A 24,199-nucleotide genomic window follows, 5' to 3' on the forward strand; every position below is an offset into this window, starting at 1 on the left:
AATTTTGTCATATATGCATTGCACAGAATTTGTGGTTGACATTTGGGTAAATTTCTTGTACGGCCGGTATTAGCCCCTATAGGCATGCATGTAAGTAAACAGCTATCAGAAATCCAACAATCCAGAAACAAAATTCAATATTTAGCTAAACTAGATTCCAACATTCCAATATCAGTTCTATTACAGAAAATGTAAGACAGAATTCAATAATAAGCTATTAATGATTAAGTAATGAGCTTTCAATGAAATTGTAAAATAGACCTGAACAAGTCCATACATGAGTTCTCAAGACAACCCAAAATCATAGCCAAATTAAGACCTAACATCAAAGTCCCTAAACACATGAGTCAGACATACATCATTATAACATGTTTAAAAGAGATAGAAAAGGTATAAACTTGCCCTAACAGACTTAACAAGTAAATATGCACAAGTACCTTCTGCATATCTGACATGAAGTTAAACCCATTAGCTTAAAAATCTCCCACATCCTCCTGGAGTATCTCCAAAAACCACTTCCAACTTTCTTTGTTCTCTGATTCCACAATTGCATAGGCAATAGGATAGATATGATTATTTGCGTCCTGTCCTATTGCTGTCAGTAACTGCCTCCCATAATATCCTCTTATGAATGTCACATCCAACCCTATAATAGGTCTACATCCACTCACAAACCTCTTCTTGCACACATCAAAGTAAACATAGATCCTCAGAAAAATAGGATTTGAATCAGGCATGGGATTCGTGTGGATCCTTACTGTCGACCCTGGATTAGTCTTCAGTATCTCGTTAACATAATCACGAAGTCGTGCATACTGTGCAATCTCAGAACTATCAATCCTCTCATTTGCTTTCTTCATAGATCTATAAATTTTCCTTTCATTGATTAGTACATCATACTTAGATCTGAAGTATTGGTCATCCTCCCTCACTGTCAAGTTTGGCTGCACTCGTATCCTCTCCTCTAACTCATCTATGACCCATTTTTCATCTGTTGACTTACAGTGATTGTCCCTACTGCAGGTATGTTCATTTACGAATGTCTTTACCTGATAACTTGCTGGAAATATTTTCTTGGCATAGTATATTTGTCAAGGACAGTCCTCATCATAGCATATAGCCTTTGATATTGTAGAATCACAACAAGCAAAAAATATATTCCTTCCAGTATTGATATTAAACTTTTGGACAGCCTTTCTGAAGTGGCTTAGAGTTTCAAACTCCATCCCAACCTCCAACCACACCTGGCTAACTTGGACATCAGTATTGCTCTGAGGAAAAACTGGCGTCTGGACTCTGGTCAGTATCCCCGTCACTTGCTATATATGCTATGCAATTCCTCTTATTCATAGCAATGATGTCCAAGATTTTCATTAGAGAAATCATCCTCATCAACGAGGACGTAGAAGGTTAGACGCTTGTCTGGATCGGGGTTTGGGATGAAAGACTGGCCTGTAGGGGGCCTCTTTGTTAATCTCCTCTTGTTCACCTTTGTCCTTTCCTCAACCTCATTTGAAGGATTGCTCTGATCATTCTGGGGAGTCCTATTGGTCTCAGAGGGTGGGACTGTCTGACGGATTGACTGTAAAAGTGGATTCCCATACGGATGTGGGGTGTATTGGGTTAGTTGTTCTGGTTCAAGAGGTGCAGAGACATTGGGTTCAGAAGAAGGGACTGAGTCTGAACAAGTAGTGTGTGTTGGTTGCTAATATTCTTGAATAGGTGGCTGGGAAGGTTGGGACTGAGTTGATGGTGGTTTATTTGGTATGACAGGTGTTGGGGGAGGCTAAGAAACCTGTCCTACCTCATCAGATCCTGAAAGTAGTGGGTCTGCTGTCTCCTGGGCCATATTGATATTGTCCTCTTTTTGGGCCTCAAAACCAGCCTGCTCATGTGCTTCATAGGCCTTTTCCCTGCTCTAGGCCTCACTCCTTTTTCGGTCCTCCATCCCAACTTGCACGTTACGTACAATTTCAGCATCATCCTCATCTTCTACTACTATCAATCTTCTTTTTGGACTCTTTTTTGGAGTTGGAACCCTTTTAGCACAGCGCTTTACTCTCATCTTTGATGGAGTCATGTTGTTCTCCTCAACTAACACGGGCTCATCCACCGGATGCTTTGTATATACATTTATTCTGTTACTGTTCTTCACAGCTGCCTCATATATTCTAACTATATCCATGTCAACCCTTAGGTCCCTCAACCCATCATCAAGCTCCTTCCCATGTTCCAGCTAGAAAAAATTAGTAACAGATGTATATTCTATGTCCTTCAGCAAATCAGATACGAAAAAATCATTCAAGGTATCAACATTAACCCTCTCTATCTCTATGACTTCACCACCAACGTAACTAACCTTCCCACACGGCCCTCTCTCAAACCGTCCTCTATGATTAATACACAGTGTTATATGGATGGTGGCCATTTCTGAAAGTGAAATAAACCAACACATTCTTTGAAAACAGTACATGTTACTACACCTAACACAAACCCTAAATCAACTAATTTAGCAATTCTCAAACAGAATTTGATATGGTAATGTAATCTGTCTAACTAGTCACAACGACATTTGAAATTAATCAACATTGGCAACGACATACCTCAGCTCTCTGCCGACCAAAGGGAGTGACCTCTACACCATCGACGACAAAATCCCTGGGTTCGAGCTCTGCTAGCTATTCCTTGCACGTTCCGCTTTCACATTTTCATACTGATGGCTTGCTACTGCTCCGAATGGCTTTTCCGACTTGGGAATGACAGTGTTGAAATTCATAGCTTCAGGGTGATGGCTTAGGAGTGTTCTAGACGTCTTCTTCGAGTTGGAAACAAAACGACGATCTCTGCTAGGGCATCAGCAGAGTCCCGCAAAATTTTTTTCAATCTCCCAGCCCTTACTAAAAAAATTGTTTAATTCCACGTAGATTGGGCTTTGGGAGGTTTGGAGAGCCACGTAGGGTTCTACAAACCCGAAGCAAGTGCCGACCAAGTCAAAGTACTTTTGTTACACGGAGCCCATCTCTCATGGTTACAAAGTTAGTTTCCATCTACGATGGGTACAAATGTCAGCATTCTGAACTCTCATGAGTATAAATGGTCAATTATTCTAAATATATAGATGATGAATAAAAGAAGAAAAAAATAAAGATCAGAATTTTAAATTTGAAAAATAATTAAAAAAATAAATAATAAATTTAACTATCTTTTTTAACATATTATTTTTTTAATATCATACACATATAAGTTGATGCAGTTTATTTTAAGTAAAATGAGAATATTTTTTAACTTATTATAAATGTATTTAAAAAATGTGTAAAACTTATATTTTATCATATATAAACATAAACATATTATAATATATATTGTCTATTATATAGAATCGTTGAGGTGAGAATTGTTCACACCTCACGGTCAACAAACAATATCCAATATAACCGTAAGAAAAAAAAATGTTAATATTAATATTTATATATTTTGTGTATAGATTTATGACACAAATAATTTTTATGGTGATATAATTTAATTTTATATTTACACCAAATAGATAAATTTAAATTCAAAAATTTAAAAATATTTTGAACCTAATTATATTAAAATGATTATTATTATTATTTTGTAATATTTTATAATGGTAGTTGGTTTAATCTATTATATATATTAAAATCAATTTTTTGTTTGTAAAAGTGTTTTTAAATTTAGTCTTTTCAATCATTAAATAAAAATAATTAAAATAAATAAATTATAAAATTAATTCATTTAATCAATTCATATGGTTGAATAATTTTCAGATAGTATTCATTTTTATAACTCTAGTTAGAATAATAAAAAAATTATTTTGGTTAGAGGTCAAAATAAAATTAGCAATACTAATTCCATCGTAATCATAGTTAATTTATTTAGTATATCCAGTTAAATTTTAATAAAATTAATTTTTGAATAACTATAAATAATGAATAATAACAATAAGTACTCCGATGTACTCCGTTATTTGAGGTATTAAAGATAAAGTGTGCATCTTTTCCTTGAATGTTCTGTTCTAGTAAAAAACATCTTGATCTTCCTCGACCTTTTGTACAGTATTATTGGGACCATTTCAAAATGCTTGATATGTATGTTTGGACTCACGACCAACACGAATGCTCGTATCTGATCATATCAGACACTACTTTCACTTACTATATATATTGTGTATGAATTACGAGAAATTTCGTAGCCTCTTATGCTTGCTATGTTGTTGGATCTTCATGACAACGACTATTAGTTCAGAATAATTTTTTTTTATGAATTTCTGCTGTGTTATGTCTTGAACTACACTTTCATGTGCCTAGTGTCTTACATTTGGATTCGAAATCCAGCTATAACAGATAAATGTTGTCATCTTGATTGGCTAATTTTGAATGTAATAATTTTACAGTTTTCTGATAAAATCGTTGTTGGGATTTTATTTTAGTGAAAAAAATAAGATTAATTTAAAAGAAGACTCAAAGAAAATAAATTTGTCATATAAAAAAATACAAAATTTAAAATTGAAAATGAATAATGTAGTATTTCGGAGTATTTTAGAGTACTTATTATTATTATCCACTATTTATAACTATTTAAAAAATTAACTTCACTAAAACAATATGATAAATAAATTAATTATAGTTATAACATAATTAGTATTGCTAGCTTTAACTTTTAATTAAAATAAATTTTCTAGGTTCAAAGTATTCATTAATTAAGAAGCTAAATTTTCAACTTCTTAAATTTAAATTTATCTATTCGGTGTAAATATAGAATCATATTATATTGCCATAAAAATTATTTATGTCATAAATCTATGGACAAAGTATATGGATATTAATATTAACATTTTTTTTCATGGTCATATTGAATATTGTTTATTGATGATAAGGTGTGAACAATTCTCACGTCAACGCTTGTATATGATAGAGAATATAAATATAATATTATAACATGTTTATACAGGAAAAAATACAAATTTTACACATTTTCTCAAATATATTCATAATAGGTTAAAAAAGCAAAATATTCTCTTTTTACTCAACATAAACGGCATCAATTTATATGTGCGCGATATTAAAAAAATTACATGTTAAAAGAGATAATTAAGTTTATTATTTATTACTTTTTTCAATTATTTTTTAAATTTTAAATTCTGATCTTCATTTTTTCCCTCTTTTATTCATCATTTATAATTTTGTGCATATTATATCCTGTACAATAAAAAATTATGTTATTTAGCTGAAATAAATTTTATTTTTCGATTATCTCTCCTTTTTTTATTATAAATAATGACGGCTACTAAAGTCTACACTCTAAAAAAAGCATCCCTTCTACTTTAGTCTATCAGCTAAATTTCTTTAACTGGCCCAAATATGCTCCATCTATGAACACTTATTCACAAATCAATATCATTAATTTCACTTGCCAGGAATGGAAAAAGAAAACTCAAAGTTACTCCACAATCAATAAAACTTACATACATTATAGTCTACACTTGACACGTAGCGTCAGCATCACATACTTATTTTCAGCGTCCTCGCCAAATAATTTCCCTTTCAAAGAATCCCCTCCTTCAAATTCTTAAATAAAAGCATAAGAATATAAAATTGAAGAGACAAGCATAGATATATATTACAGAAGTAGGAAGCATTTAAACATTGTTTCCCCAAACTAGGGAACTACTAACTCAATGCACATGCATTGGGTAACATCTCATTCTTTGTGACATGAAAAGATAACAGAACTTATTCTTTGTTTGAAGCTACGGCTTTCGCCCATTCTTTGAGCTTCGCTTTCATCAACTCAACATCCACACTGACAGACACATTGCGCTCAGCTTGAAGGTGCAATGGAGGAGGAAGAGAAGAGTGTTCTCGGCTAGGGTCATCGTCCCATTCCTCTAAATTGGTGTCACATTCTTTGTAATCGATGCCTGCCATAGCCATAGCTTCTATAGACATGGTTATTTAAAATGAAGAGGATTGATGATGAGATAGTAATAATATAACATAAAAAGAGAGCTAATTGTTGTAAAGGAGCATTTATATACTAACACTAGCAAAAGGTTTTATTGGTTTAATTTACTACGTTAAGTGCTTTAGGCAACTAAAATAAACCATAGTCACGGATATTGCATGGCCATATGTGAGGTTAAGGTTTCAATATATCTAATAAAACATGTCCCTTTACTCTTTTGATGTTTTGTATGTTTTTTAAAATTTTTTTAAGTTGGAAAAGAGTTTTAATAGATGCTCTTAAAATATATTTAATATGTTAAAAAAATACTTATTTCATGTATAAAGAATTAGTTGTGCGTATTTTTTTATACACATTGATTAAAAGTATTTCTTTTTTTAACTTAGGTGTATATATTTATTTTTAAAAAAAGTTGTCATCAGTATATTTCAATGGGTACTGATACATGACTAGTATAATTTATTAATTTTACCAATAGTTTAGTTAATATTTAAAAGTATCGACTGAAAATATAATATTAAATTATCAATTAAAAAATATATAAAGCAATGAAATAAATGAACTCAATTAATTCAATTTATTATCTTATTATTTTATATATCTCTTTTTTTCCTCTTTATTCTGTACTTCAGGTAAAATATTTATAATTTTTTGTTTTTATTTTTTTATCTTAATTTTGTTAATATTTTTCTATGATTTTGTTTCATATTAATTATTTTTTATTTATTTTGATTAATAATTTTTAAGGATATTATTTTTTTTAAAGATAATTTAAATTTTCTGTAATATTTTTATAAAAGTTAATTAATAGGTTGTTCTTTAAAATATTTTTTTGAAATTTTTTTAATAAGATTGTATTTTGATTTTTCTCTTCCATCCTTTGTATTAATTAATTATATTAATCTTCTATTGCAATATATTTTTTATCTATTCCACACATTATCTTTTCTATTTTCTTTTACTTTTTTTAATTTTTATTTTTACTTTATTTTTAATTATAATCGTAAATTAAGCTATTCTACATTAAATGACTTATATAATTGTCATCTTATTTATTATCATAAATGGTGAATTAAATAAGTCATTATTACTTTTGATTTAGAATTAAATGAGAATAAAACAGAAATACTAATTTATTTGGCTTTAGGGTTTAATGGGTGTCAAACTCAGATATAAATAGTGACTTCCGAATTTTGGTCTCCAACACATCAAAATCACATCCGTAACTCTTTTTCCATAAAAGAAATTGCGATTCAACTCTATGAGGGATACAGAAGGTTTTCAAAGAACAAGGGAATGGTCTGAATTTGCACAAATTTTAAATGTTCAAACTTATGATGTTGTTTTAGTTGGTTGTCGTTACGAAAATGACTCTAATGTATACGTGTTTAAGGGGTAGAATAGATTAAATATTATTTAAATAATTTATTTCTAATATTGATATTTGATTAAATTGGTTTTAGAGAAATTTAGATTATTGACTCAATTTATATATTACGACTATTTCTTTTTGAATATATTATTTTTATATTTTTTAATATATTTTTTTCTAATTTTTAAGTTTATTTTCTTTCTTGGATATATGTATCACTTTTTTTTACTCATTTTATATTTTAGAATAATAATGTAATTATTAAGAAAAATGTATTAAAAAAAGAATATTAAAACATCACTATAAAAAAAGAAAAAATACGTAAAAAAAAACAAAAAAATAAAACATCACTATTAGAAAAAAATAATAAAACTGGAATTGAAGAATATATATGGATATAAAAAATAAAAAATTATTGCACGATTGTTGAATAAAAAAAATCATATATATAAAACGAAATCATTATAACAAAAAAATAATCAATATATGTGATTTAAATATTTTTAATAACCGGTAACATGGAGTTTAATAAAATATAATTTATATATTTTGTTATTTATGTATATGTATATATATTAAGAAAAACTACGTAAATATATAAATATATATATATATAATTATTTAACAAAATTAATATATACGTATACAAAAACAAAAAATTATTATAATTTTTAGAAATTACACATAAATTCTTTTTTTCTCTCAAATAAATTTATTCTAATTATATTACAATTAGCTCATGAATAATATATGATTATATTAATTTAAGAAAATATCTTCATTATAATTATATTAAATCAATATTTAATATGTTATTAAACTACTTATCAATCATCGATATTTTTAATCATTCTGATTATATCAATTGATATAGTTATAATTCTCATTCAAGTGCAATAATTTTATTAGGAGATAGTTAATGCACACATTAATAGTGACCCGCTTAATTTGATAATAATAATAATAATAATAAAAAGATCTACACGGTACATGCATTATATTTTAAAAAGGTAAAATATATTTTAAAAAATTAGGGTATCAATAATCAATTGTGATTAATATTAATATCAATAATTAATTTTTATGATTATTTTTATATTACTAAAGGCTACATATAGTGTTTTATTTTTGTAGAATAAAAAAGGTTTGTGATTTATAACATTTTCGTAAAGTTATATCGACACAAGATTAATTAGATAACAAATTTAATTTTAATTAATATATTTTATTTTCTGCTCATATTTTTTCATTAATTATTTTACTTTTTATATTTACAGTAAATATTCAATGTAAAAAAAGAAAAAAATAATATTAAATGTTATCTATTTTATTTATTTAGAGTCATAATTAAATTTGATATAATTATAGCAAGTATCTAAAATTAAAAATAACACGATACTATAATTTTAAGTTGTATAATATAATAAAAAAAATGTAGCAATATATATATGCATCCTATATAGCAATAATATTATATATATTTATATATCTTCTCTTTTAGTTCTTTTCTAAAATTATTGGCAAATAATTAATGTCGATAACATATATATTAAGTAAGTATCTCTATTGAATTAATCATAAAGGTTAATAAAATATAATGACATAAATTTTACCTAATTGTAACAAGTATCTCCATTGAAAATATTTAATAATTATTACCATGTATAATTAGTATATATATATATATATATATATATATATATATATATATATGTGTGTGTGTGTGTGTGTGTGTGTGTATGGATTAATAGTGAATTATTATAATTATTTATCATCTAGAAAATTCGTACCTTAGACATAAATCTTCTTTTGTTTATTATTTTTTTATACCTAAGGGCTACAACTAACTACGATTCTATCAATATTAGCTATAGTAGATTATGTAATGAAAAAGTTTGAAAAATAAAGACAAGAATTATAAAGTTATGGAAAGTCTCATCCAAATTTAACAAGAACAAGACGACTTACATAGAAATGATTCTCATAGATGATAAGGTAAGTTGATTATTTTCCATGATTCTTTCAAGTGATACTAGGTCCATTTTATAAATATTTTTTATTCATATTTTAAGTTTATTTGATAAATACACCCTTGCACGAATCAAAGATAGTCCAATTTTATAGATTTATAAGCGCTAATAGCCTTCATATTTAATTTGTTTTATAGTGTGATAATAGCCAATATATTTATTGGTAGATTTAACTATTACTATATTATTTATAATCACATTCAGTATATATGTCTGATTTATTGAAGAAAGTAGATTATTAAAACCAATTAATAACTATTTTAGAGTTGCTCCAATTAACACTAGATTAAAAAAAATCAAATAATGCATAATTTATTACTTTTTATTAATTAAATTATTATAATTTAAATTAATTTAAAAAATAATAATTTAAAATTATAATTTCAATCTTATCACGTGTATGACACGGATAATTAAACTTATAAATTAAAATTAACGACTTTTGAATTTTTTTAATCATATTATCAGTGACTAATTAAAGTAATTTATTGATTAATGATAAATTTTTAAATGGAATTCAATACCAACGTGAATTAGTTTTTAATACGATGAGTTAGATAGAAAATATCTTAAAAAAAATGAAAAAAAAATCAGAAACTAGCTAATCTTATTCAAGATTCATGAATATCCTTGCTTATGTATGGTCTTTCACGGAGATGGTATTGCCCCACCCAAAATTGTTATTGTCATTCCCTTCTTTTGGACTCACTCTTGATACAATAAGGGATATATTTAGCGAGTGAGTATATTACTAGAGTTAGTAACTTAATGTTTGTTAGTTGCCGGTAGTTAGTTATAGGTAGTTATATGTGTTCGAATATAATTAGGAAAAACAGTGGGCATCCAAATCATAGCTAAAATCATACTACATTGTTAGGTTGAGAATATAAATGGATGCACAAAAATAATGTCACCGCGGCCTGGGGTTGAATTTTTATTAACGGCGATACGTGTTTTAAATGTTTGAGATACAAAGAGTTCAAATATTATTTAAAAGATATTAGTTTTTATTTTTAAAATATTTTAATTTAATTTGATGTATTTTAACTTTGTTTATTTAATTATTAGATTGAGTTTTATGTTTATCTTTTATTTCTTTATTATTAGTTTATCTTTTATTTCTTTATCATTAATGATAAAGAAATAAAAGATAAATATAAAGATAAAAATTCAAACTAAATAAAAAAGATACATTGAAATTGAAATTGAAATAAAAATAAAAATGATAGATTGAAATTAAGTACAAAGAACATAACACTCAATCTAATAATTAAATAAACAAAATCAAAATACATCAAATTAAATTAAAATATTTTAAAAATATAAACTAATAATATCTTTTAAATAACTCCTCCTATCATAAACATTTGAAGCACCGTATCAAATAGCTTTCACAAAAGTTTCAACGGAAATTTTTTGCATCTTCACTGAACCGTTCGAGCAGGCCCTCGATACTCATAGTGGTAAGGTCCGCCTTATCTCTTACCCGCACGCTCACCTGTCCAGTTTCTGCTTCCTGCTCTCCAACAACCAAGATGTAGTTGTACTGTGCTAGCTGAGCCTCTCGCACCTTCTTTTGAATCTTCCTATCTGTTAAATCAGCATCAACATGAAACCCTTTGCTGTAGATTTCATCTTTCACTTTCTCTGCATAAGCTTGTGATTTCTCCGACACAGGGCAAACAATTGCTTGACGAGGACTTAGCCAGAAGGGCCATTTACCCTTGTAGTGCTCTAAAAGTATGGCAAACATACGCTCAACAGATCCTAGAATGGCCCTGTGTATCATGACAGGCGTCTCAATCTTGGCTTCATCCTCAGCCGAGTATTCCAACTTAAAATTATCAGGTAGTTGGAAATCAAGCTGCAAAGTTGCACACTGAAATTTCCTACTCAATGCATCAGATACATTGATATCAATCTTTGGTCCATAGAATGCACCATCCCCTTCATTCAGCTGCCAAGGCTTCCCAAATTCATCCAGAGCTTCCTTAAGGGCACTTTCAGCTTTCTCCCATGTTGCTATTTCTCCTAAGAATTTCTCTGGCCTCGTTGAAAGCTTGAGATCGTATGTTAAACCAAGTATTTCATAGACATAATCGATGAACTTCAAGACTTCCCTAACTTCATCCTTTATCTGAGACTCCCTGCAAAAAATATGTGCATCATCCTGCTGAAATCTCCTAACACGCGTCAATCCACTCAAAGCACCACTTGCCTCATTTCTATGCAAGACCCCAAAATCAGCTATGCGAAGAGGAAGTTCCCAGTCCGAGAGAAATTGCCTGAAGAACAAGCAGTGCCCTGGGCAATTCATTGGTTTCAGCCCAAATTCGTGCTTTTCAATCTCCAAGATAAACATGTTCTTTTTATAATTTGCAGCATGACCAGATTGCACCCAGAGATCCATGTTAAATAAATTTGGAGATATGACCTCTTGATATCCCCTGACTCTGTATTGACTCCGTATGAAATCTATCAATTTGTTGTATACCCGTGCACCATGTGGAAGGAAAAACCAGCTTCCTGGGCTCAATTCATGACGAGAAAAAAGCTTCTGTTTCGCTCCCAAAATCCTGTGATCATACTTTTTAGCCTCCTCCAGCCTAAGCAAATATTCCTTTAAACTCTTCTGATCAGGATAAGATATGCCATAAACTCTTTGTAAAGTAGCCCGATCTTTGTTCCCCCTCCAATATGCTGAAGAAGCCTTCAAACAGGCAATTGCCTTAACAAAGGAAGTATCGGGTATATGTGGTCCACCACACAGATCTACTAGTGGACCACATCTGTATACTGTGATAGTTTTATCAGCATCCAAATCATTGATAATTTCAACCTTGAACTTATTATCTGAAAACATCTCAAGTGCTTGATCACGTGTTACTTCAATGCGCTCAAAAGGTTGTTTCTTCGCAGCTGCCTTCAACGCCCCAGCCTCAATTTGCTTGAAATGATCATCATTTAATCCTAAGTCACCATAAAACGCATCATAATAGAAATCCTCTCCTCTTGTAGTACAAGGCCCAATGCAGAGCTTGCATCCGTACTCCATCTCAAGCGACTGGCCAAGAATGCGAGCACTAGAGTGCCAGAAAGTGTCGCGGCCTTCGTCGTCTTCGAACTTGTAGATCCTGAGCTCGCAATCCTGCTCGAGAGGCCTGGCCATGTCCCATAGCACGCCATTGACCCTCGCGATGAGTGCGTTGTTGGCGAGGTTCTTGGAAATCTCTTTCGCCACATCGAACGGCGTAGTTTGCCACTTTGCGGCGTCCTTGACCGTCCCGTCGGGAAGTGTGACCTTGATTGGATCCGGCGACAGTGAGAGGCGCTGGGTTTTCTGCTCGGCCTGGATGAACTCGAACATCTTGATACGCTTCGGAATGGCAGCATTCAGATACTCATCGTCCTTGGGGTGGGACACCATGGCGGTTACGGTGGAGTAAAAGAAACGGCTACGGCGGAGATTGTGGAGGGGAGAGAGTGGGGAAGAGGAGCTAGTAGCGTAGCCGCAGAGCTGAATCCTAATTATATTGACTATTGAGCATATTTAGGTTGACTATTTAAATATGTTTGGAATGATAAAAGATATTTATAATAAAGACCGTAATCTCCTTTCATAAATATTTAGATATATTAAATAGAATCTTGCTAGGAAGTTAATACGATATTTGTATAATGTGTACAATGAATTATTTATTTAGTCCAATATAAATTAAAATAAAAATTACTCATGAAATAATAAATTTAAAAACTCTCGTTCAGTTATTTAACATTAAATTTCAAATTTTAAATTTTTCAATTTCAAATTTTAAATTTTTTAAAAAATTCAGTTAGTTATTTCAAAAAAATAACCATCTGAAATCTTCCAATACTCTCTTCTTTTTCAACCGACGGCCACCCCACCTTTATCAATAATCATTCCATTTTACCGCCATTTACTACAACATTTTCAGGTTGAGACAATATTTAAAAAGTGTTGCTTAAAGGCTGATAAAAGGTTGCTTTTGATCTATGGCAACACTTTTGGACCTAAGGCAACGTTTCTGGGGGGCGTTGCATATGCGGCCGTTGCCTTAGATCAAAGCAACACTTTTTTGCTTCAAAAGTAACGCTTTTGATGGCAACACTTGGTAAGTGTTGTCTTTGGTTGAAACACAACAACACTTCAGAGGTGTGTTTGAGATAACACTTTTGCAGTATTGTCTTTTCTCTCATATTTTGATCACTACTAAAAAGTGTTGCCTATTTACCATAAAATACAACCGTTTTACGTGTTGCTTATAAGTTTGAATTTGCAATCCTTTGAAGTGTTGCTAATTAGTTTTGAATATGCAACCTTTAAAAGCATTGCCTTTTCTTTTGGATATGCAACCTATATAAGTGTTGTCTTTTCTTTTAGATATGCAACCATACAAGTATTGTCTAATATTCAGAATATGCAACTAATAGAAGGGTTGCCTTTTTGACAAAAATAAAAGTTACTTTTGTAATAAAAATACAAAAAGCAATAAAATTTTTCGTTCATACATGTGTAATTATTTTAATTAATAAATAAGTTTGGACACAACAGACAAAATTTATAAAAGAGACAAAATAACTAATAATAACATTCTAATTAAAATAGATATTAAAATAGATATTAAAAGGTTCAATTAGTATTTCAAATACATATTTATCAGGTAGTTGTTCCTCTTAGAGCTGCAAACATTAATAATTAAGATCAGGCTCTTAGTTCACACTACTTTATCCTATGAGGAGCTAATTGACAATGCAACTATACTCTTGTTGATTCTTGACAGTGTCATCAAGGAGTGCTACCTGTTGCAGTTGCATTGGTAAGAGTAGTGATATCATCATGAGAGCGGACATTGACAGCTAAGTTAACCACAAAAGCTAAGTGATCTCTCTAAACCCCCATTGCCTCAGCAGCCTTGACAGACTGCGTGGCCACCAATGTGGCTGCAGAGGCCATAGCCATGTCAATCTTGGCCGTCCTCTCATCCTTGCTTGGTGCAGATGAAGCAGCCATTGCAGCTGCCATGGCTGCCATGGCAGAAGCCACTGCAGCCACTGAGATGGTAGCATGCAGCTGAGCATTGTGAGTTCTTGTTTCTTCTTTTTTTTTCTCTCTTCTGTTTCCCTGGCCATGCTAGTAAGTCAGTGCAAATATCTAGCATAACATCTGCAAATTCAAGATTAAAAAGAATTTAGTTAGTATATTACTATATCAAGGGTCATAAGTAGAAAGCTTTGGTTTTAAAGCATATGGTCGAACAATACAAACATAAAAGAAAGGAAGGCAAAAGACAACGTATCCACTTATTACCTCAGCTACTACCACAAGTAACCTGCACATATATCAATGAAGCTTAGTTTTTATTATTGAGATGCATAAAATCTCTTCACCATAACAAAATTATCTTAAAGCTACACTGTTACATTAAAAAATCAAATCACTAATGATCTAACACTTGAGAATCACACCCATCGCCTCTCTGTGAATCAAATTCTACATTTGCAGCTTAGTCTTGTTCATATTGAGATGATAAAGATGTTTCATGATCCTGATAACACAAAAAACTATCTTTATGCCTAAGATCAGAATTTCAAAACAGTCGCACAATCACAAAATATAAAGGTAAAAGTAAAAACCTTGGTGCTGGATGGAAACAAACAGTGAACATTGTATTAGTTGTTCTCTTGTCAAACCAATCTTTTCTTCTGTGAAGTTCATATATCGTTACAAGCACTTTCTTAATTCATGCTTTATCCTTGTTAGTGTTGCAAGTGTGAGGAGTGTTGAAGTTAGTCCCACATCAAAGAAAGCAAGGAAGAGTGAGGAGTTTATAAGATGAGAGACCCATTAACTTGACACCTTAAGGTTTTGAGTTGGATGTGGTGTCTTCTCATCTTATGTTCTCTCGCTTGATTCCTCCCCGAAATCTCCCCGGTTGTCGAGAGCTCTCCATATTCGGCCCAACAAAGTAGTATCAGAGCCGATGGTTAATCGGTCTGGTGGTTTTAAGGGGTATTCAAGGTGAAGCATCGAAAGTCTTCCCGATAAAGGTGGTCCGGGCGGCGTGTCCCGCGGTGTTTTGCGGCGGTGTGATGGACGAATACTCATGGTGGTGGAGGAGCTAGAGGGGAGTTGATGCTTGATGTGGAGGCTCACACTTGAGGGGGATATTGTTAGTGTTGCAAGTGTGAGGAGTGTTGAAGTTAGTCCCACATCAAAGAAAGCAAGAAAAAGTGAGGAGTTTATAAGATGAGAGACCCATTAACTTGACACCTTAAGGTTTTGAGTTGGATGTGGTGTCTTCTCATCTTATGTTCTCTCGCTTGATTCCTCCCCGAAATCTCCCCGGTTGTCGAGAGCTCTCCACGTTCGGCCCAACAATCCTCTTCCTTTTGAACATAGACAAAGAACAAACACACACATAAACATTCATTCAAATTGTTCAATAAGCACAGCCATCTAAAGACATCACACAGCCAACATAACCAAAAGGTTCATCTCAAATTAAATGAGTCCTATGGGATTAAAAACAAGACACTTTCAAAGCATGGTTCTTCGCTTTTTTCTTATGCTTCTATTTCATGCACTTAATACTGTGAATTATGTGAGCTGCTAAAATAATAGATACTGGCCAGAACTATAGTTGGGGACTAATTGGAATGTACTTGAGTACAAATGACTAGATGAGACAGCGACAGTTTGCTCAATCTTTTATAATTTGTTGTGATTGTGATTTAATGTGTTCCTTGGCATTGCTATTTTCAGTAATCATTTTATTTTAATCATTTGTGTATATTGCTTCATTTATACAACTTAGTTGTTGGTAACCTTGTGAACAGTTAAACTTACTTGGCAGTAAGAAAATTTGCTCACATAGTACTTGTATTTTTAGACACTCATGTTGCCATGGAAGTCAGCTGCAGCCTTTACTGCTGCCTGCAACTCCATTTGATTACTCAATCTGTGAAATTCATCAAAAGAAAATATATTAGTGATCATTACAATCTTCTTAAACATAAAGAAGATGCAATTCAGTGGTAAAGAAAAATAAAATAAAATTAAGTAAAGAAGATGAGAATCATAATTTGGAGACAACGAAAATGGAACTGGCTCCCTACTGAAAGTGGGGTGACTGGTGAGGAATTGCAGCCAAGTTACAGCTGATGCTGATATAAACAGGTTTGCTTTCTTTCAGTGCGGTTGAGATTGCAGTGTCAAGGATCTCATGAGCATCTTCCAAGTTATTAACCACAACCTATTATCAAAATCAATAAAAAAATCTATTTTAATTACACATTAAGCTCACATTTCAGCATCAAAGAATAATAATAATAATATATGCAAACCCAAATACCCCTTTAATTTCATATTTGTAACCAAACAAAAATCACAAAATAGTCTACATATGGTGGAAAGATTATGCTATATATAATCAAGCATTGGCAATAATATAATGTCTTTCAGTAAAATAAAGCACTACTGGACATCCAGAACGTTTGACTTCAAACAAGGACGAGTGATCAACATAGAATAAAGTATCATAACCCAAATTGATGCATGTTTTCATTTTTCTTAAAAAATAATAATAAACAAAGAAGAAAAAATCATAGTGATGCAATCATATAATGTCACACGAATCATAATACGTAAAATTTTACTTTATAACTTTTTTTACTTCATAATTAAAATAAAAATAACGATTCTACACAACGGTATCCGGACACACATATAGTCTCCAAATACGTATTCAAGATGCAAATAATAGAAACATTTCATTTTCGAATGGAGGTAATATTTAGATAATAAAAATCACTATATGAAAACATTTCATTTTCGAATGGAGGTAATAAACATTTCATTGCAGTACTTACTATTATTTATTAAATTAATTAATAATGATTTACCTGGTAGCAAGTAACAGTTTGGAAGCAGCGAAGCTCCTGGGTGAAATCCGGTAAGCCAATGGTGTGATGCAAGATCCGGTTGGTCACGGCTAAGAATTTGCAGGTTCAACAACAGAAAAGCCACCTAGAAAACTTCTAGTCTCTTATGGAATTGGAATTAAAGATTGGATTTATCTTTCCAAAACAGTTCTTGCACCCCTCTGTCATTTTGCCGAAGCAATTAGTTTAATCATAGTGATACAAGCAAAAGAAATAAATATTTTTTGTTGTTTTAAAATAAAAAGAAAAACAAAATTATGAAAGCAATGTTTTCTTGAGTTAGTAATTGGTGAAGACTTATTATTGATGCAAAAAAGTTTGCAGAAAGGGACATGACACACCTCAAACTGAACTAACCAATTGTTTATCCCTTCTTCAAATCCCCTATCAAGATGGTAAGTTGGTGCACTCCCATCCAAACAAACTGCAGAATAATTTTTAGGGGTGGGGGATTACCAAATATTATAATAAACTAATTAAAATAGAACAGCTCAATAAAGAAAGTTAACTTCTATCAGACGCAGCTAAAAATTCCTCACCAGCTCCTTTTGTGACAGCATTCTGGACAAAAATGATTGGAACATAAGAAGCTTCTGCCTTCAACAATAGAAGTACACAAAATAGAAGGCACATACCATTTTGTGCAATCCATCATTCTGCAACAAATCCAACAAATAGAATAAGGAATACAAAGTAACTTATGTAGAAGTATCAAATGAGGGCATATATTGGTATTGGTATTGTTGCTGTTATTGTTATTGGTATTTGTAGTACCTTTGCCACAAATTCCAATCCATCCCCTGTCTTTCTCTAATGGTGTCACTGCAGCAATGTTCCCTACAGACAGAAAATTCAGTTTACTTAGTGAAAAAAGAAAGTAAAGACACAATAAAATTCAGTTTCATCTACTGGTTTTTCAACATATTGATAATTAGAATATAGGAAACAAAAAGACAACTAGTAGAAAGAGAAAAAAGCTTAGTGAAAGAAACTTATTTTTTAAAATTTACCTGTGATTTGGTGTATGCATCTTCAGTGATATGGTAGAATTTCTGCACATTCAAGGGTTAATTTCCTCGTACTTCCTGAACATTGACAAGTGAAAAAGAAATAATTAATTAATTAATCAATTAATTAGAATTATGAAGTTTGATAAGATATATCATAAAAAAATGCGTTGAATGAATGCCTATACGATGCAATGAGCATGGAGAAAACACCGATAAACTGAAACAACGAGCATGGAAAAGCAGAGTTTATAGATATGAATTTATTTATCAATGTAAAAAATGGAGAGAGAAAGAATCTCTACTGCACATAATGTTGGGAATAAATAATATGACCACAATCTAATCAATCATGTGTCAAATAATTTGTTATTGTTATTATATTAAAATGTTAATAAAGTCCTTGATTAAATTTAGAGATTTATCATTGTGATAATGATCATAATGTTGAGAGATAAATCTTTTATAATTTAATCTAAATTGTTCTTGGTTATAGAATTATTAAAAAGGACATTAATAATTCAAAAAAATCAATATATATGTATAATGGTCTTCATTGGATGAAGATTAATAGATCTCATTTATTAAATTATATATATAGATGGTGCATATAGATATATGACCATTGAACTTACTCATTTTGTGAATTCCTAATGGTTATAATTACCGTATATTTGTCAATAGGATATTCTCAAGATAAACATAGTAATAGAGTTTTCTTTGACCTGCGACTGTCATAGTAATTAACAATGTATTTATTATACTTTGATTCCGGACACCTAATACCCTAGGGTGCTAGTTGAATGGATATTGGGTATGATTTAAATACTTGTAGAATTAATGATTTGTCAATAAGGAATCTGTCAACTCTCGGTAAAGAGTTTGAGCTCTATGATTATAATGACTGAGATGAATGAAACATTGGCCAAGGGGATTGAATGAATGAAGAAATGAGTTTCTTAGGTCATTCACAGTTCATTATAATAATGGCAACAAGTTAGAATTTGACAATTAAACCATACTCTAAGAGTTAACCAAGAGTTGGAAAGATGGAAGGAATTATACTTTGTTCTTCTAATGTTCTTAGTAAAAATATATTACTTTATACTATCGAGTCGTTGAGGAGTGTTGTTATACGCCAACCTTGATTAGTAAATTTAGTAGGACTAATTTACTACCCGCTTAGTATTGAACCTATGGGATCACACACTAACGAGTATTCTAATCTTTGCTATAGAATTATTTAATTATTATTTTGATTTGATCAAATAAATAATTATATTAATTCAAATGGAATATTATTATATTCTTTGCTAGCACCAAGAATATAATAATAGTATGATCATTGAGAATATTAAATGAGATTTAAGAATAATTAGTTATTCTATTTCTAAATTTGAATTCTAAATTTGGATGAGATCCTAATTGATTCTGTTTTCAAATTGAGTTATGATATGATTAATAAATTTGAAGGATTCAGATTTAGAATTTCAAGATATGATTTAAATTTGAATTGAGATTCAAATTTAAAATCAGTAACAAATCTCATACTATATATATGTATGCCAATAGTAGAGGAAAATGATGGAGGTGAGAGTAAAACACAAGGGTTTTATTCCTTTACCTCTACACACATAAACGTATGTGAGCCTGATTCTTGGAGAAGAATTTTATGGCATGCAAAGAGTTGCAAGTGGTTTCTCAATTTAGATCAGATGTCCATTGGTCAAGGAGTTGATAGCAAAGGTTGGTCTCGGTGTGGATACGCATAGCGCATTCGTACCATCGAAGGAGAATTATTATATTTTTTACTAAAGCATTTAAAAGTATTTAGATCTGATCTACTATATATTTAATATTGGAATAAAATTTAAGCACAAAATAGATCTTTAAGAATTACTTTCTTTTCTTTCGCTGCGTGTTATGAACACATGGTAATCCTTCACATAACTCATCACTAATTGTTTTATTTTCATGAAAGTTCTAAGTATAACAGTTTTGACCACTAACATGAATTCAAGTATACTGAGAGTTGAAAAATTTGTCAAGAAACTCTCTTGAACTTTGCTGAATCTATCAACCTCTTCCTCCTCCCTGAAGAAGTAAGTTCAATTAAGCAGAGAAAAAGAAAAAGTGAAGGTAATTGGAAGCATGGTGAAAAACCTAGCAGTAAATTGATTGAACCGGAAGCCTTCTTAGCCAACTCCAACACCTACAATAACTATAAATCTAATGTTAAGTTTCCTAAATTGATATTCCACCAACAATAATTAAATTCCAAGCCCTAAAATTGACATCATTTAGTGATTAAAGCACATGCCGGCGAATACAATAACAATAAAACATTGCAGTGATTTAATAGGATCATAATTAATTAAACAGTAATTTCTCATCAAAGAAGAAAAATTTTCATTACCAGAATTTCTCATCAACTTCAGCCATAACAAAGCTGAGTAAAGCAAGGAGCCTATCTGTAATGGAAAGTGCACGAGCACCACAGGGAAGCAGAGCATATCAGCACCCAGCCAGGGGCCAAGCAAAACATCACAAGTAGAATAAGGCGAGCAAATTGGAATCGAGCAGAGCAAAATTCAAAAGCTCAAAATGCATAGCGACGAACATGACGGCGATGCGAGCAGCGACGAGCACGAAGGAGCGCGAGCAGCAACAAGCACGATGGCGTGCGAGTAGAGACAAGCACGACGACGACGCGAGTAGAGAGGAACACGACGGCGATGCGAGCAGATAGGAAACAACTTCAGAAGCAACGATGAGGAAATGCAGGGCAGCGACGAACACGACGGCGATGCGAGCAGCAATGAGCACAACGGCGCGCGAGCAGCGATGAGCACGATGGCGACGCGAGCATAAAGGAACACAACTTCACAAACAACGATGAAGAAATCGAACAAACAAGGGTAAATCGCGCAGAAGGGTTTGAAATGGTTGGGGTTAGGGTTTCTAATTGAAAATAAGGCTTGGAATTTTGTTTTGAACTCAATAGGATTTGAATTAGTAAATAATATATAAATTATAAAGATGTATTTTGTGCTAAGTTAAAAGAAGGAAAAAAATTTTTTGTTAAAATATTTGAAAGGAAGGTCAAAATTTTAGAGAAAAAATTTTAATTGAATTTTGGCAACATTTATAATTAGAAGCTTATTAAAAATGTAAGAACAACACTTATAAAGTGTAATATATAAGTATCACAAATGTTGTTTGTTTAATTTATAAAAGCAACACTTTTTAAGTGTACTTTAATTAATCAAAAGAAAACATTTAAGGTGTGTTGTTAAAAAAGTGTTGCAACAGCTTTATTTTTATGTAACAAATATTAAGTGTTGTCTTTAATTAGTTTAGACAACATTTTTTAACTGTTATTTGCAGTACATGTTGCAATAGCTAAAAACTGTTGTAGTGATTATTTGGCTTGCCACATCCCACTCACCCTTAATAAAAATAACCATTCACTTAAAGATAAAAATAATCATCCACATACCAAATGAATTGAACATCTAACATATTTTAATTATATATAATAACTAAACTCAATCCAATCAAAATAATCATCTACATAAAAATAAAATAACCATCCGCATTCCTACTAAAATGACCATCCTAAATTGACCATTAAAATAGAAGAAACTATTATTGTGGTGAAACATAATTTTAAAAGACTAGTCATGACAAAAGCGGTACTATTGTGAAGCATAGGGCTCAAATCATGAATGAAGCTAACCACGCTTGGATTCGAATAAGAAGAAGAGTATGGTGGTATCATCGGTGAGAAGAGGCTTGAAGGAATGGGAGAAAGCGAAGCCGGTTCGGAAGAGTGGCACGAAAACAACAACAGCAACGTTAGGCTGAACATCAGAGGACGAGGCACATTGGGCTGACCGGCGGAGGTGAGAACAGTGTCGGTGGGAGGATATAGCAGCCTCGGTATGGCCTGAGAAAAATTCAGTGACGCAAGGTGAAAACCAGAAAAGATGACAGTGAGTTTTGAATATGCATTGAAAGTTACAGTAGTATTTGAAATAACCGTACATAGAAGTGGATTTAATTTTCAAATTTTAAAATTTAAAATTAAATAATTAATTAATGATCTAATTTTTAATTTTAATTTTTTTTAATTCATTATACACCTTGTACACAATTAATATTGTTTCCAATACTTTCTCTTTTTATTATTTTCATTTCTTCTCCCATGATCTTTAGGAGCCTTATTTTTTCTTCTATCTCTATCACCTCATCAGACTAACCCCCTAGTTTGAACATCTCTCTCCCTCCCTCCCTCTTTCTCTCTCTCCGCGATATATATGGGTCCTAAAGCACCTAAAGCTACCTCCATCTGTGATCACAGTTATCAAATTCTAGTTGAATTGATAAATTCGACCAAATAACTAGTTAACTGGAGGTTTAGTAAACTCGATTAGAAATTAGAATCGTTTCTACATTTGAACCGGTTAACAACGATTAAATCGACCAATTTAATCCAAACGGCGTGAAGGTTTACAATGGCTTAGAGAAGAAATTTGAATCTAGATCATTTTTGATCTTTTTGGAAACTTGAACATCAACACAGATTATGTAAAAAATAAAATTATTTCATCTCACAAGTCACAACGAACAAAATATAACAGAACAAAAAAAAAATCATACCACCATATATCTTGATTCAACCATCTTATACAATATAACTTACATTCAATTTTTACCAGATAAAATTTTCACTATCTTCCAACTATTGATGTTCGCCAAACTGCATTATTGGATCATGGTTCAGAGTTTGTTAGATCCTGAATTTTCAGAATCTTCTTCTCTTAGCTGAGTTCTCTTCTTGCCCATATTACCCTTTCCTAATGTGTCATAGGATCAAAGAATATTAATATAAATTTAATTAAGTGTTGCACCGTTACGTTGTATAAATTTTTATCGAAGTAATTTTTACAAAATGCAACACTAGATTAAAAGTATAAGACCTCAAACTTTTGAAAATTTAATCATGACTACATGAGTTACTTAGGGGTTAATTTCATTAGTTCAAGGAATTAATTGTTCAATAAAGATAATTAACAAAATTTAAAAATATATTAAGTCTAATATTATTGAAATTATTGATATGGATAAATTGTAAATTATGTACCATCTATTGTATAATTAGATTTTATGCGTTGATTTTAACATAGAATTAAGTTCAAAATACTAGAGAAAAATTGAATTTTATTATTATTAGCAACACATATTTCTTTTCCAAACATACCCTTTTTTTTCTCATGGGATCGCATTAGTGATGGAAAAATCTATCGCTAGTTGTCCAAAATTAAAGCAATTTTTGGCCAAAGTTATCAATGGATAAAATTAGTCGCTAGCGTTTAAATAAAAGAATTTCTATAAGAGAAAGTATTGAGAAACAATTTAAACCAGACTCGACTAAGTCTTCAAGTTATACGTGTTGGCTTTTTTATTTTTTGTTTGTTTATGTATTTTAATTTTTAAGTTTGGATTTTGGAATGTTTACGATGGGTCTAATGGGTTAAACGGTCTGATTTATTTTTTTTTAATATTTTATTTAAAAATTCAATTTTAGGCTAAAAAAATTTGGACAAAAAACGGGTCAAATCAGAAAAAATATTAAAAGAGGTTTAAATAATTTAATTTGCTATTTTTTTTAAGTAAATCGGTCTCAACCTGATTAATCAGAAATTTAAATGGATTTATTTTACAAATAAAAATCTGTTAGTTTAAATAAGTAAATAGATTGATCGAATAAATTTATTCTGAGAATCTTAAAAAATAGAGGGAAAATTAGTCAAGATGGATATGATAACGGTGAGTTAATA

At 31.1% G+C, this 24,199-nt stretch overlaps 1 protein-coding gene and 1 long non-coding RNA gene across 3 annotated transcripts; both read right to left on the reverse strand.

Moving 5' to 3' along the window:
* Positions 1–10,586: 10,586 nt before the first annotated feature.
* LOC112715168 (threonine--tRNA ligase, mitochondrial 1-like) lies at positions 10,587–12,920 on the reverse strand. The gene has a single exon (XM_025766938.3). It carries the CDS (start codon positions 12,812–12,814, stop codon positions 10,790–10,792), a length of 2,025 nt encoding a protein of 674 aa, XP_025622723.1. The 5' UTR covers positions 12,815–12,920; the 3' UTR covers positions 10,587–10,789.
* A 1,079-nt stretch (positions 12,921–13,999) lies between these two features.
* On the reverse strand, positions 14,000–18,301 carry LOC112718172 (uncharacterized). Of its 2 annotated transcripts, XR_011866270.1 has the most exons (8): positions 18,124–18,301; positions 17,889–18,005; positions 17,691–17,773; positions 17,311–17,510; positions 16,525–16,661; positions 16,256–16,367; positions 15,043–15,795; positions 14,000–14,954 (listed from the first exon to the last, which is right to left on the reverse strand). It is a non-coding gene; the product is annotated as an uncharacterized lncRNA (long non-coding RNA). The 2 variants fall into 2 exon arrangements; XR_011866269.1 differs by having other exon boundaries at positions 14,000–15,795.
* Positions 18,302–24,199: the final 5,898 nt, after the last annotated feature.

This window comes from Arachis hypogaea, chromosome 10 (genome assembly GCF_003086295.3).
Source record: "Arachis hypogaea cultivar Tifrunner chromosome 10, arahy.Tifrunner.gnm2.J5K5, whole genome shotgun sequence".
Classification (NCBI taxonomy): domain Eukaryota; kingdom Viridiplantae; phylum Streptophyta; class Magnoliopsida; order Fabales; family Fabaceae; genus Arachis; species Arachis hypogaea.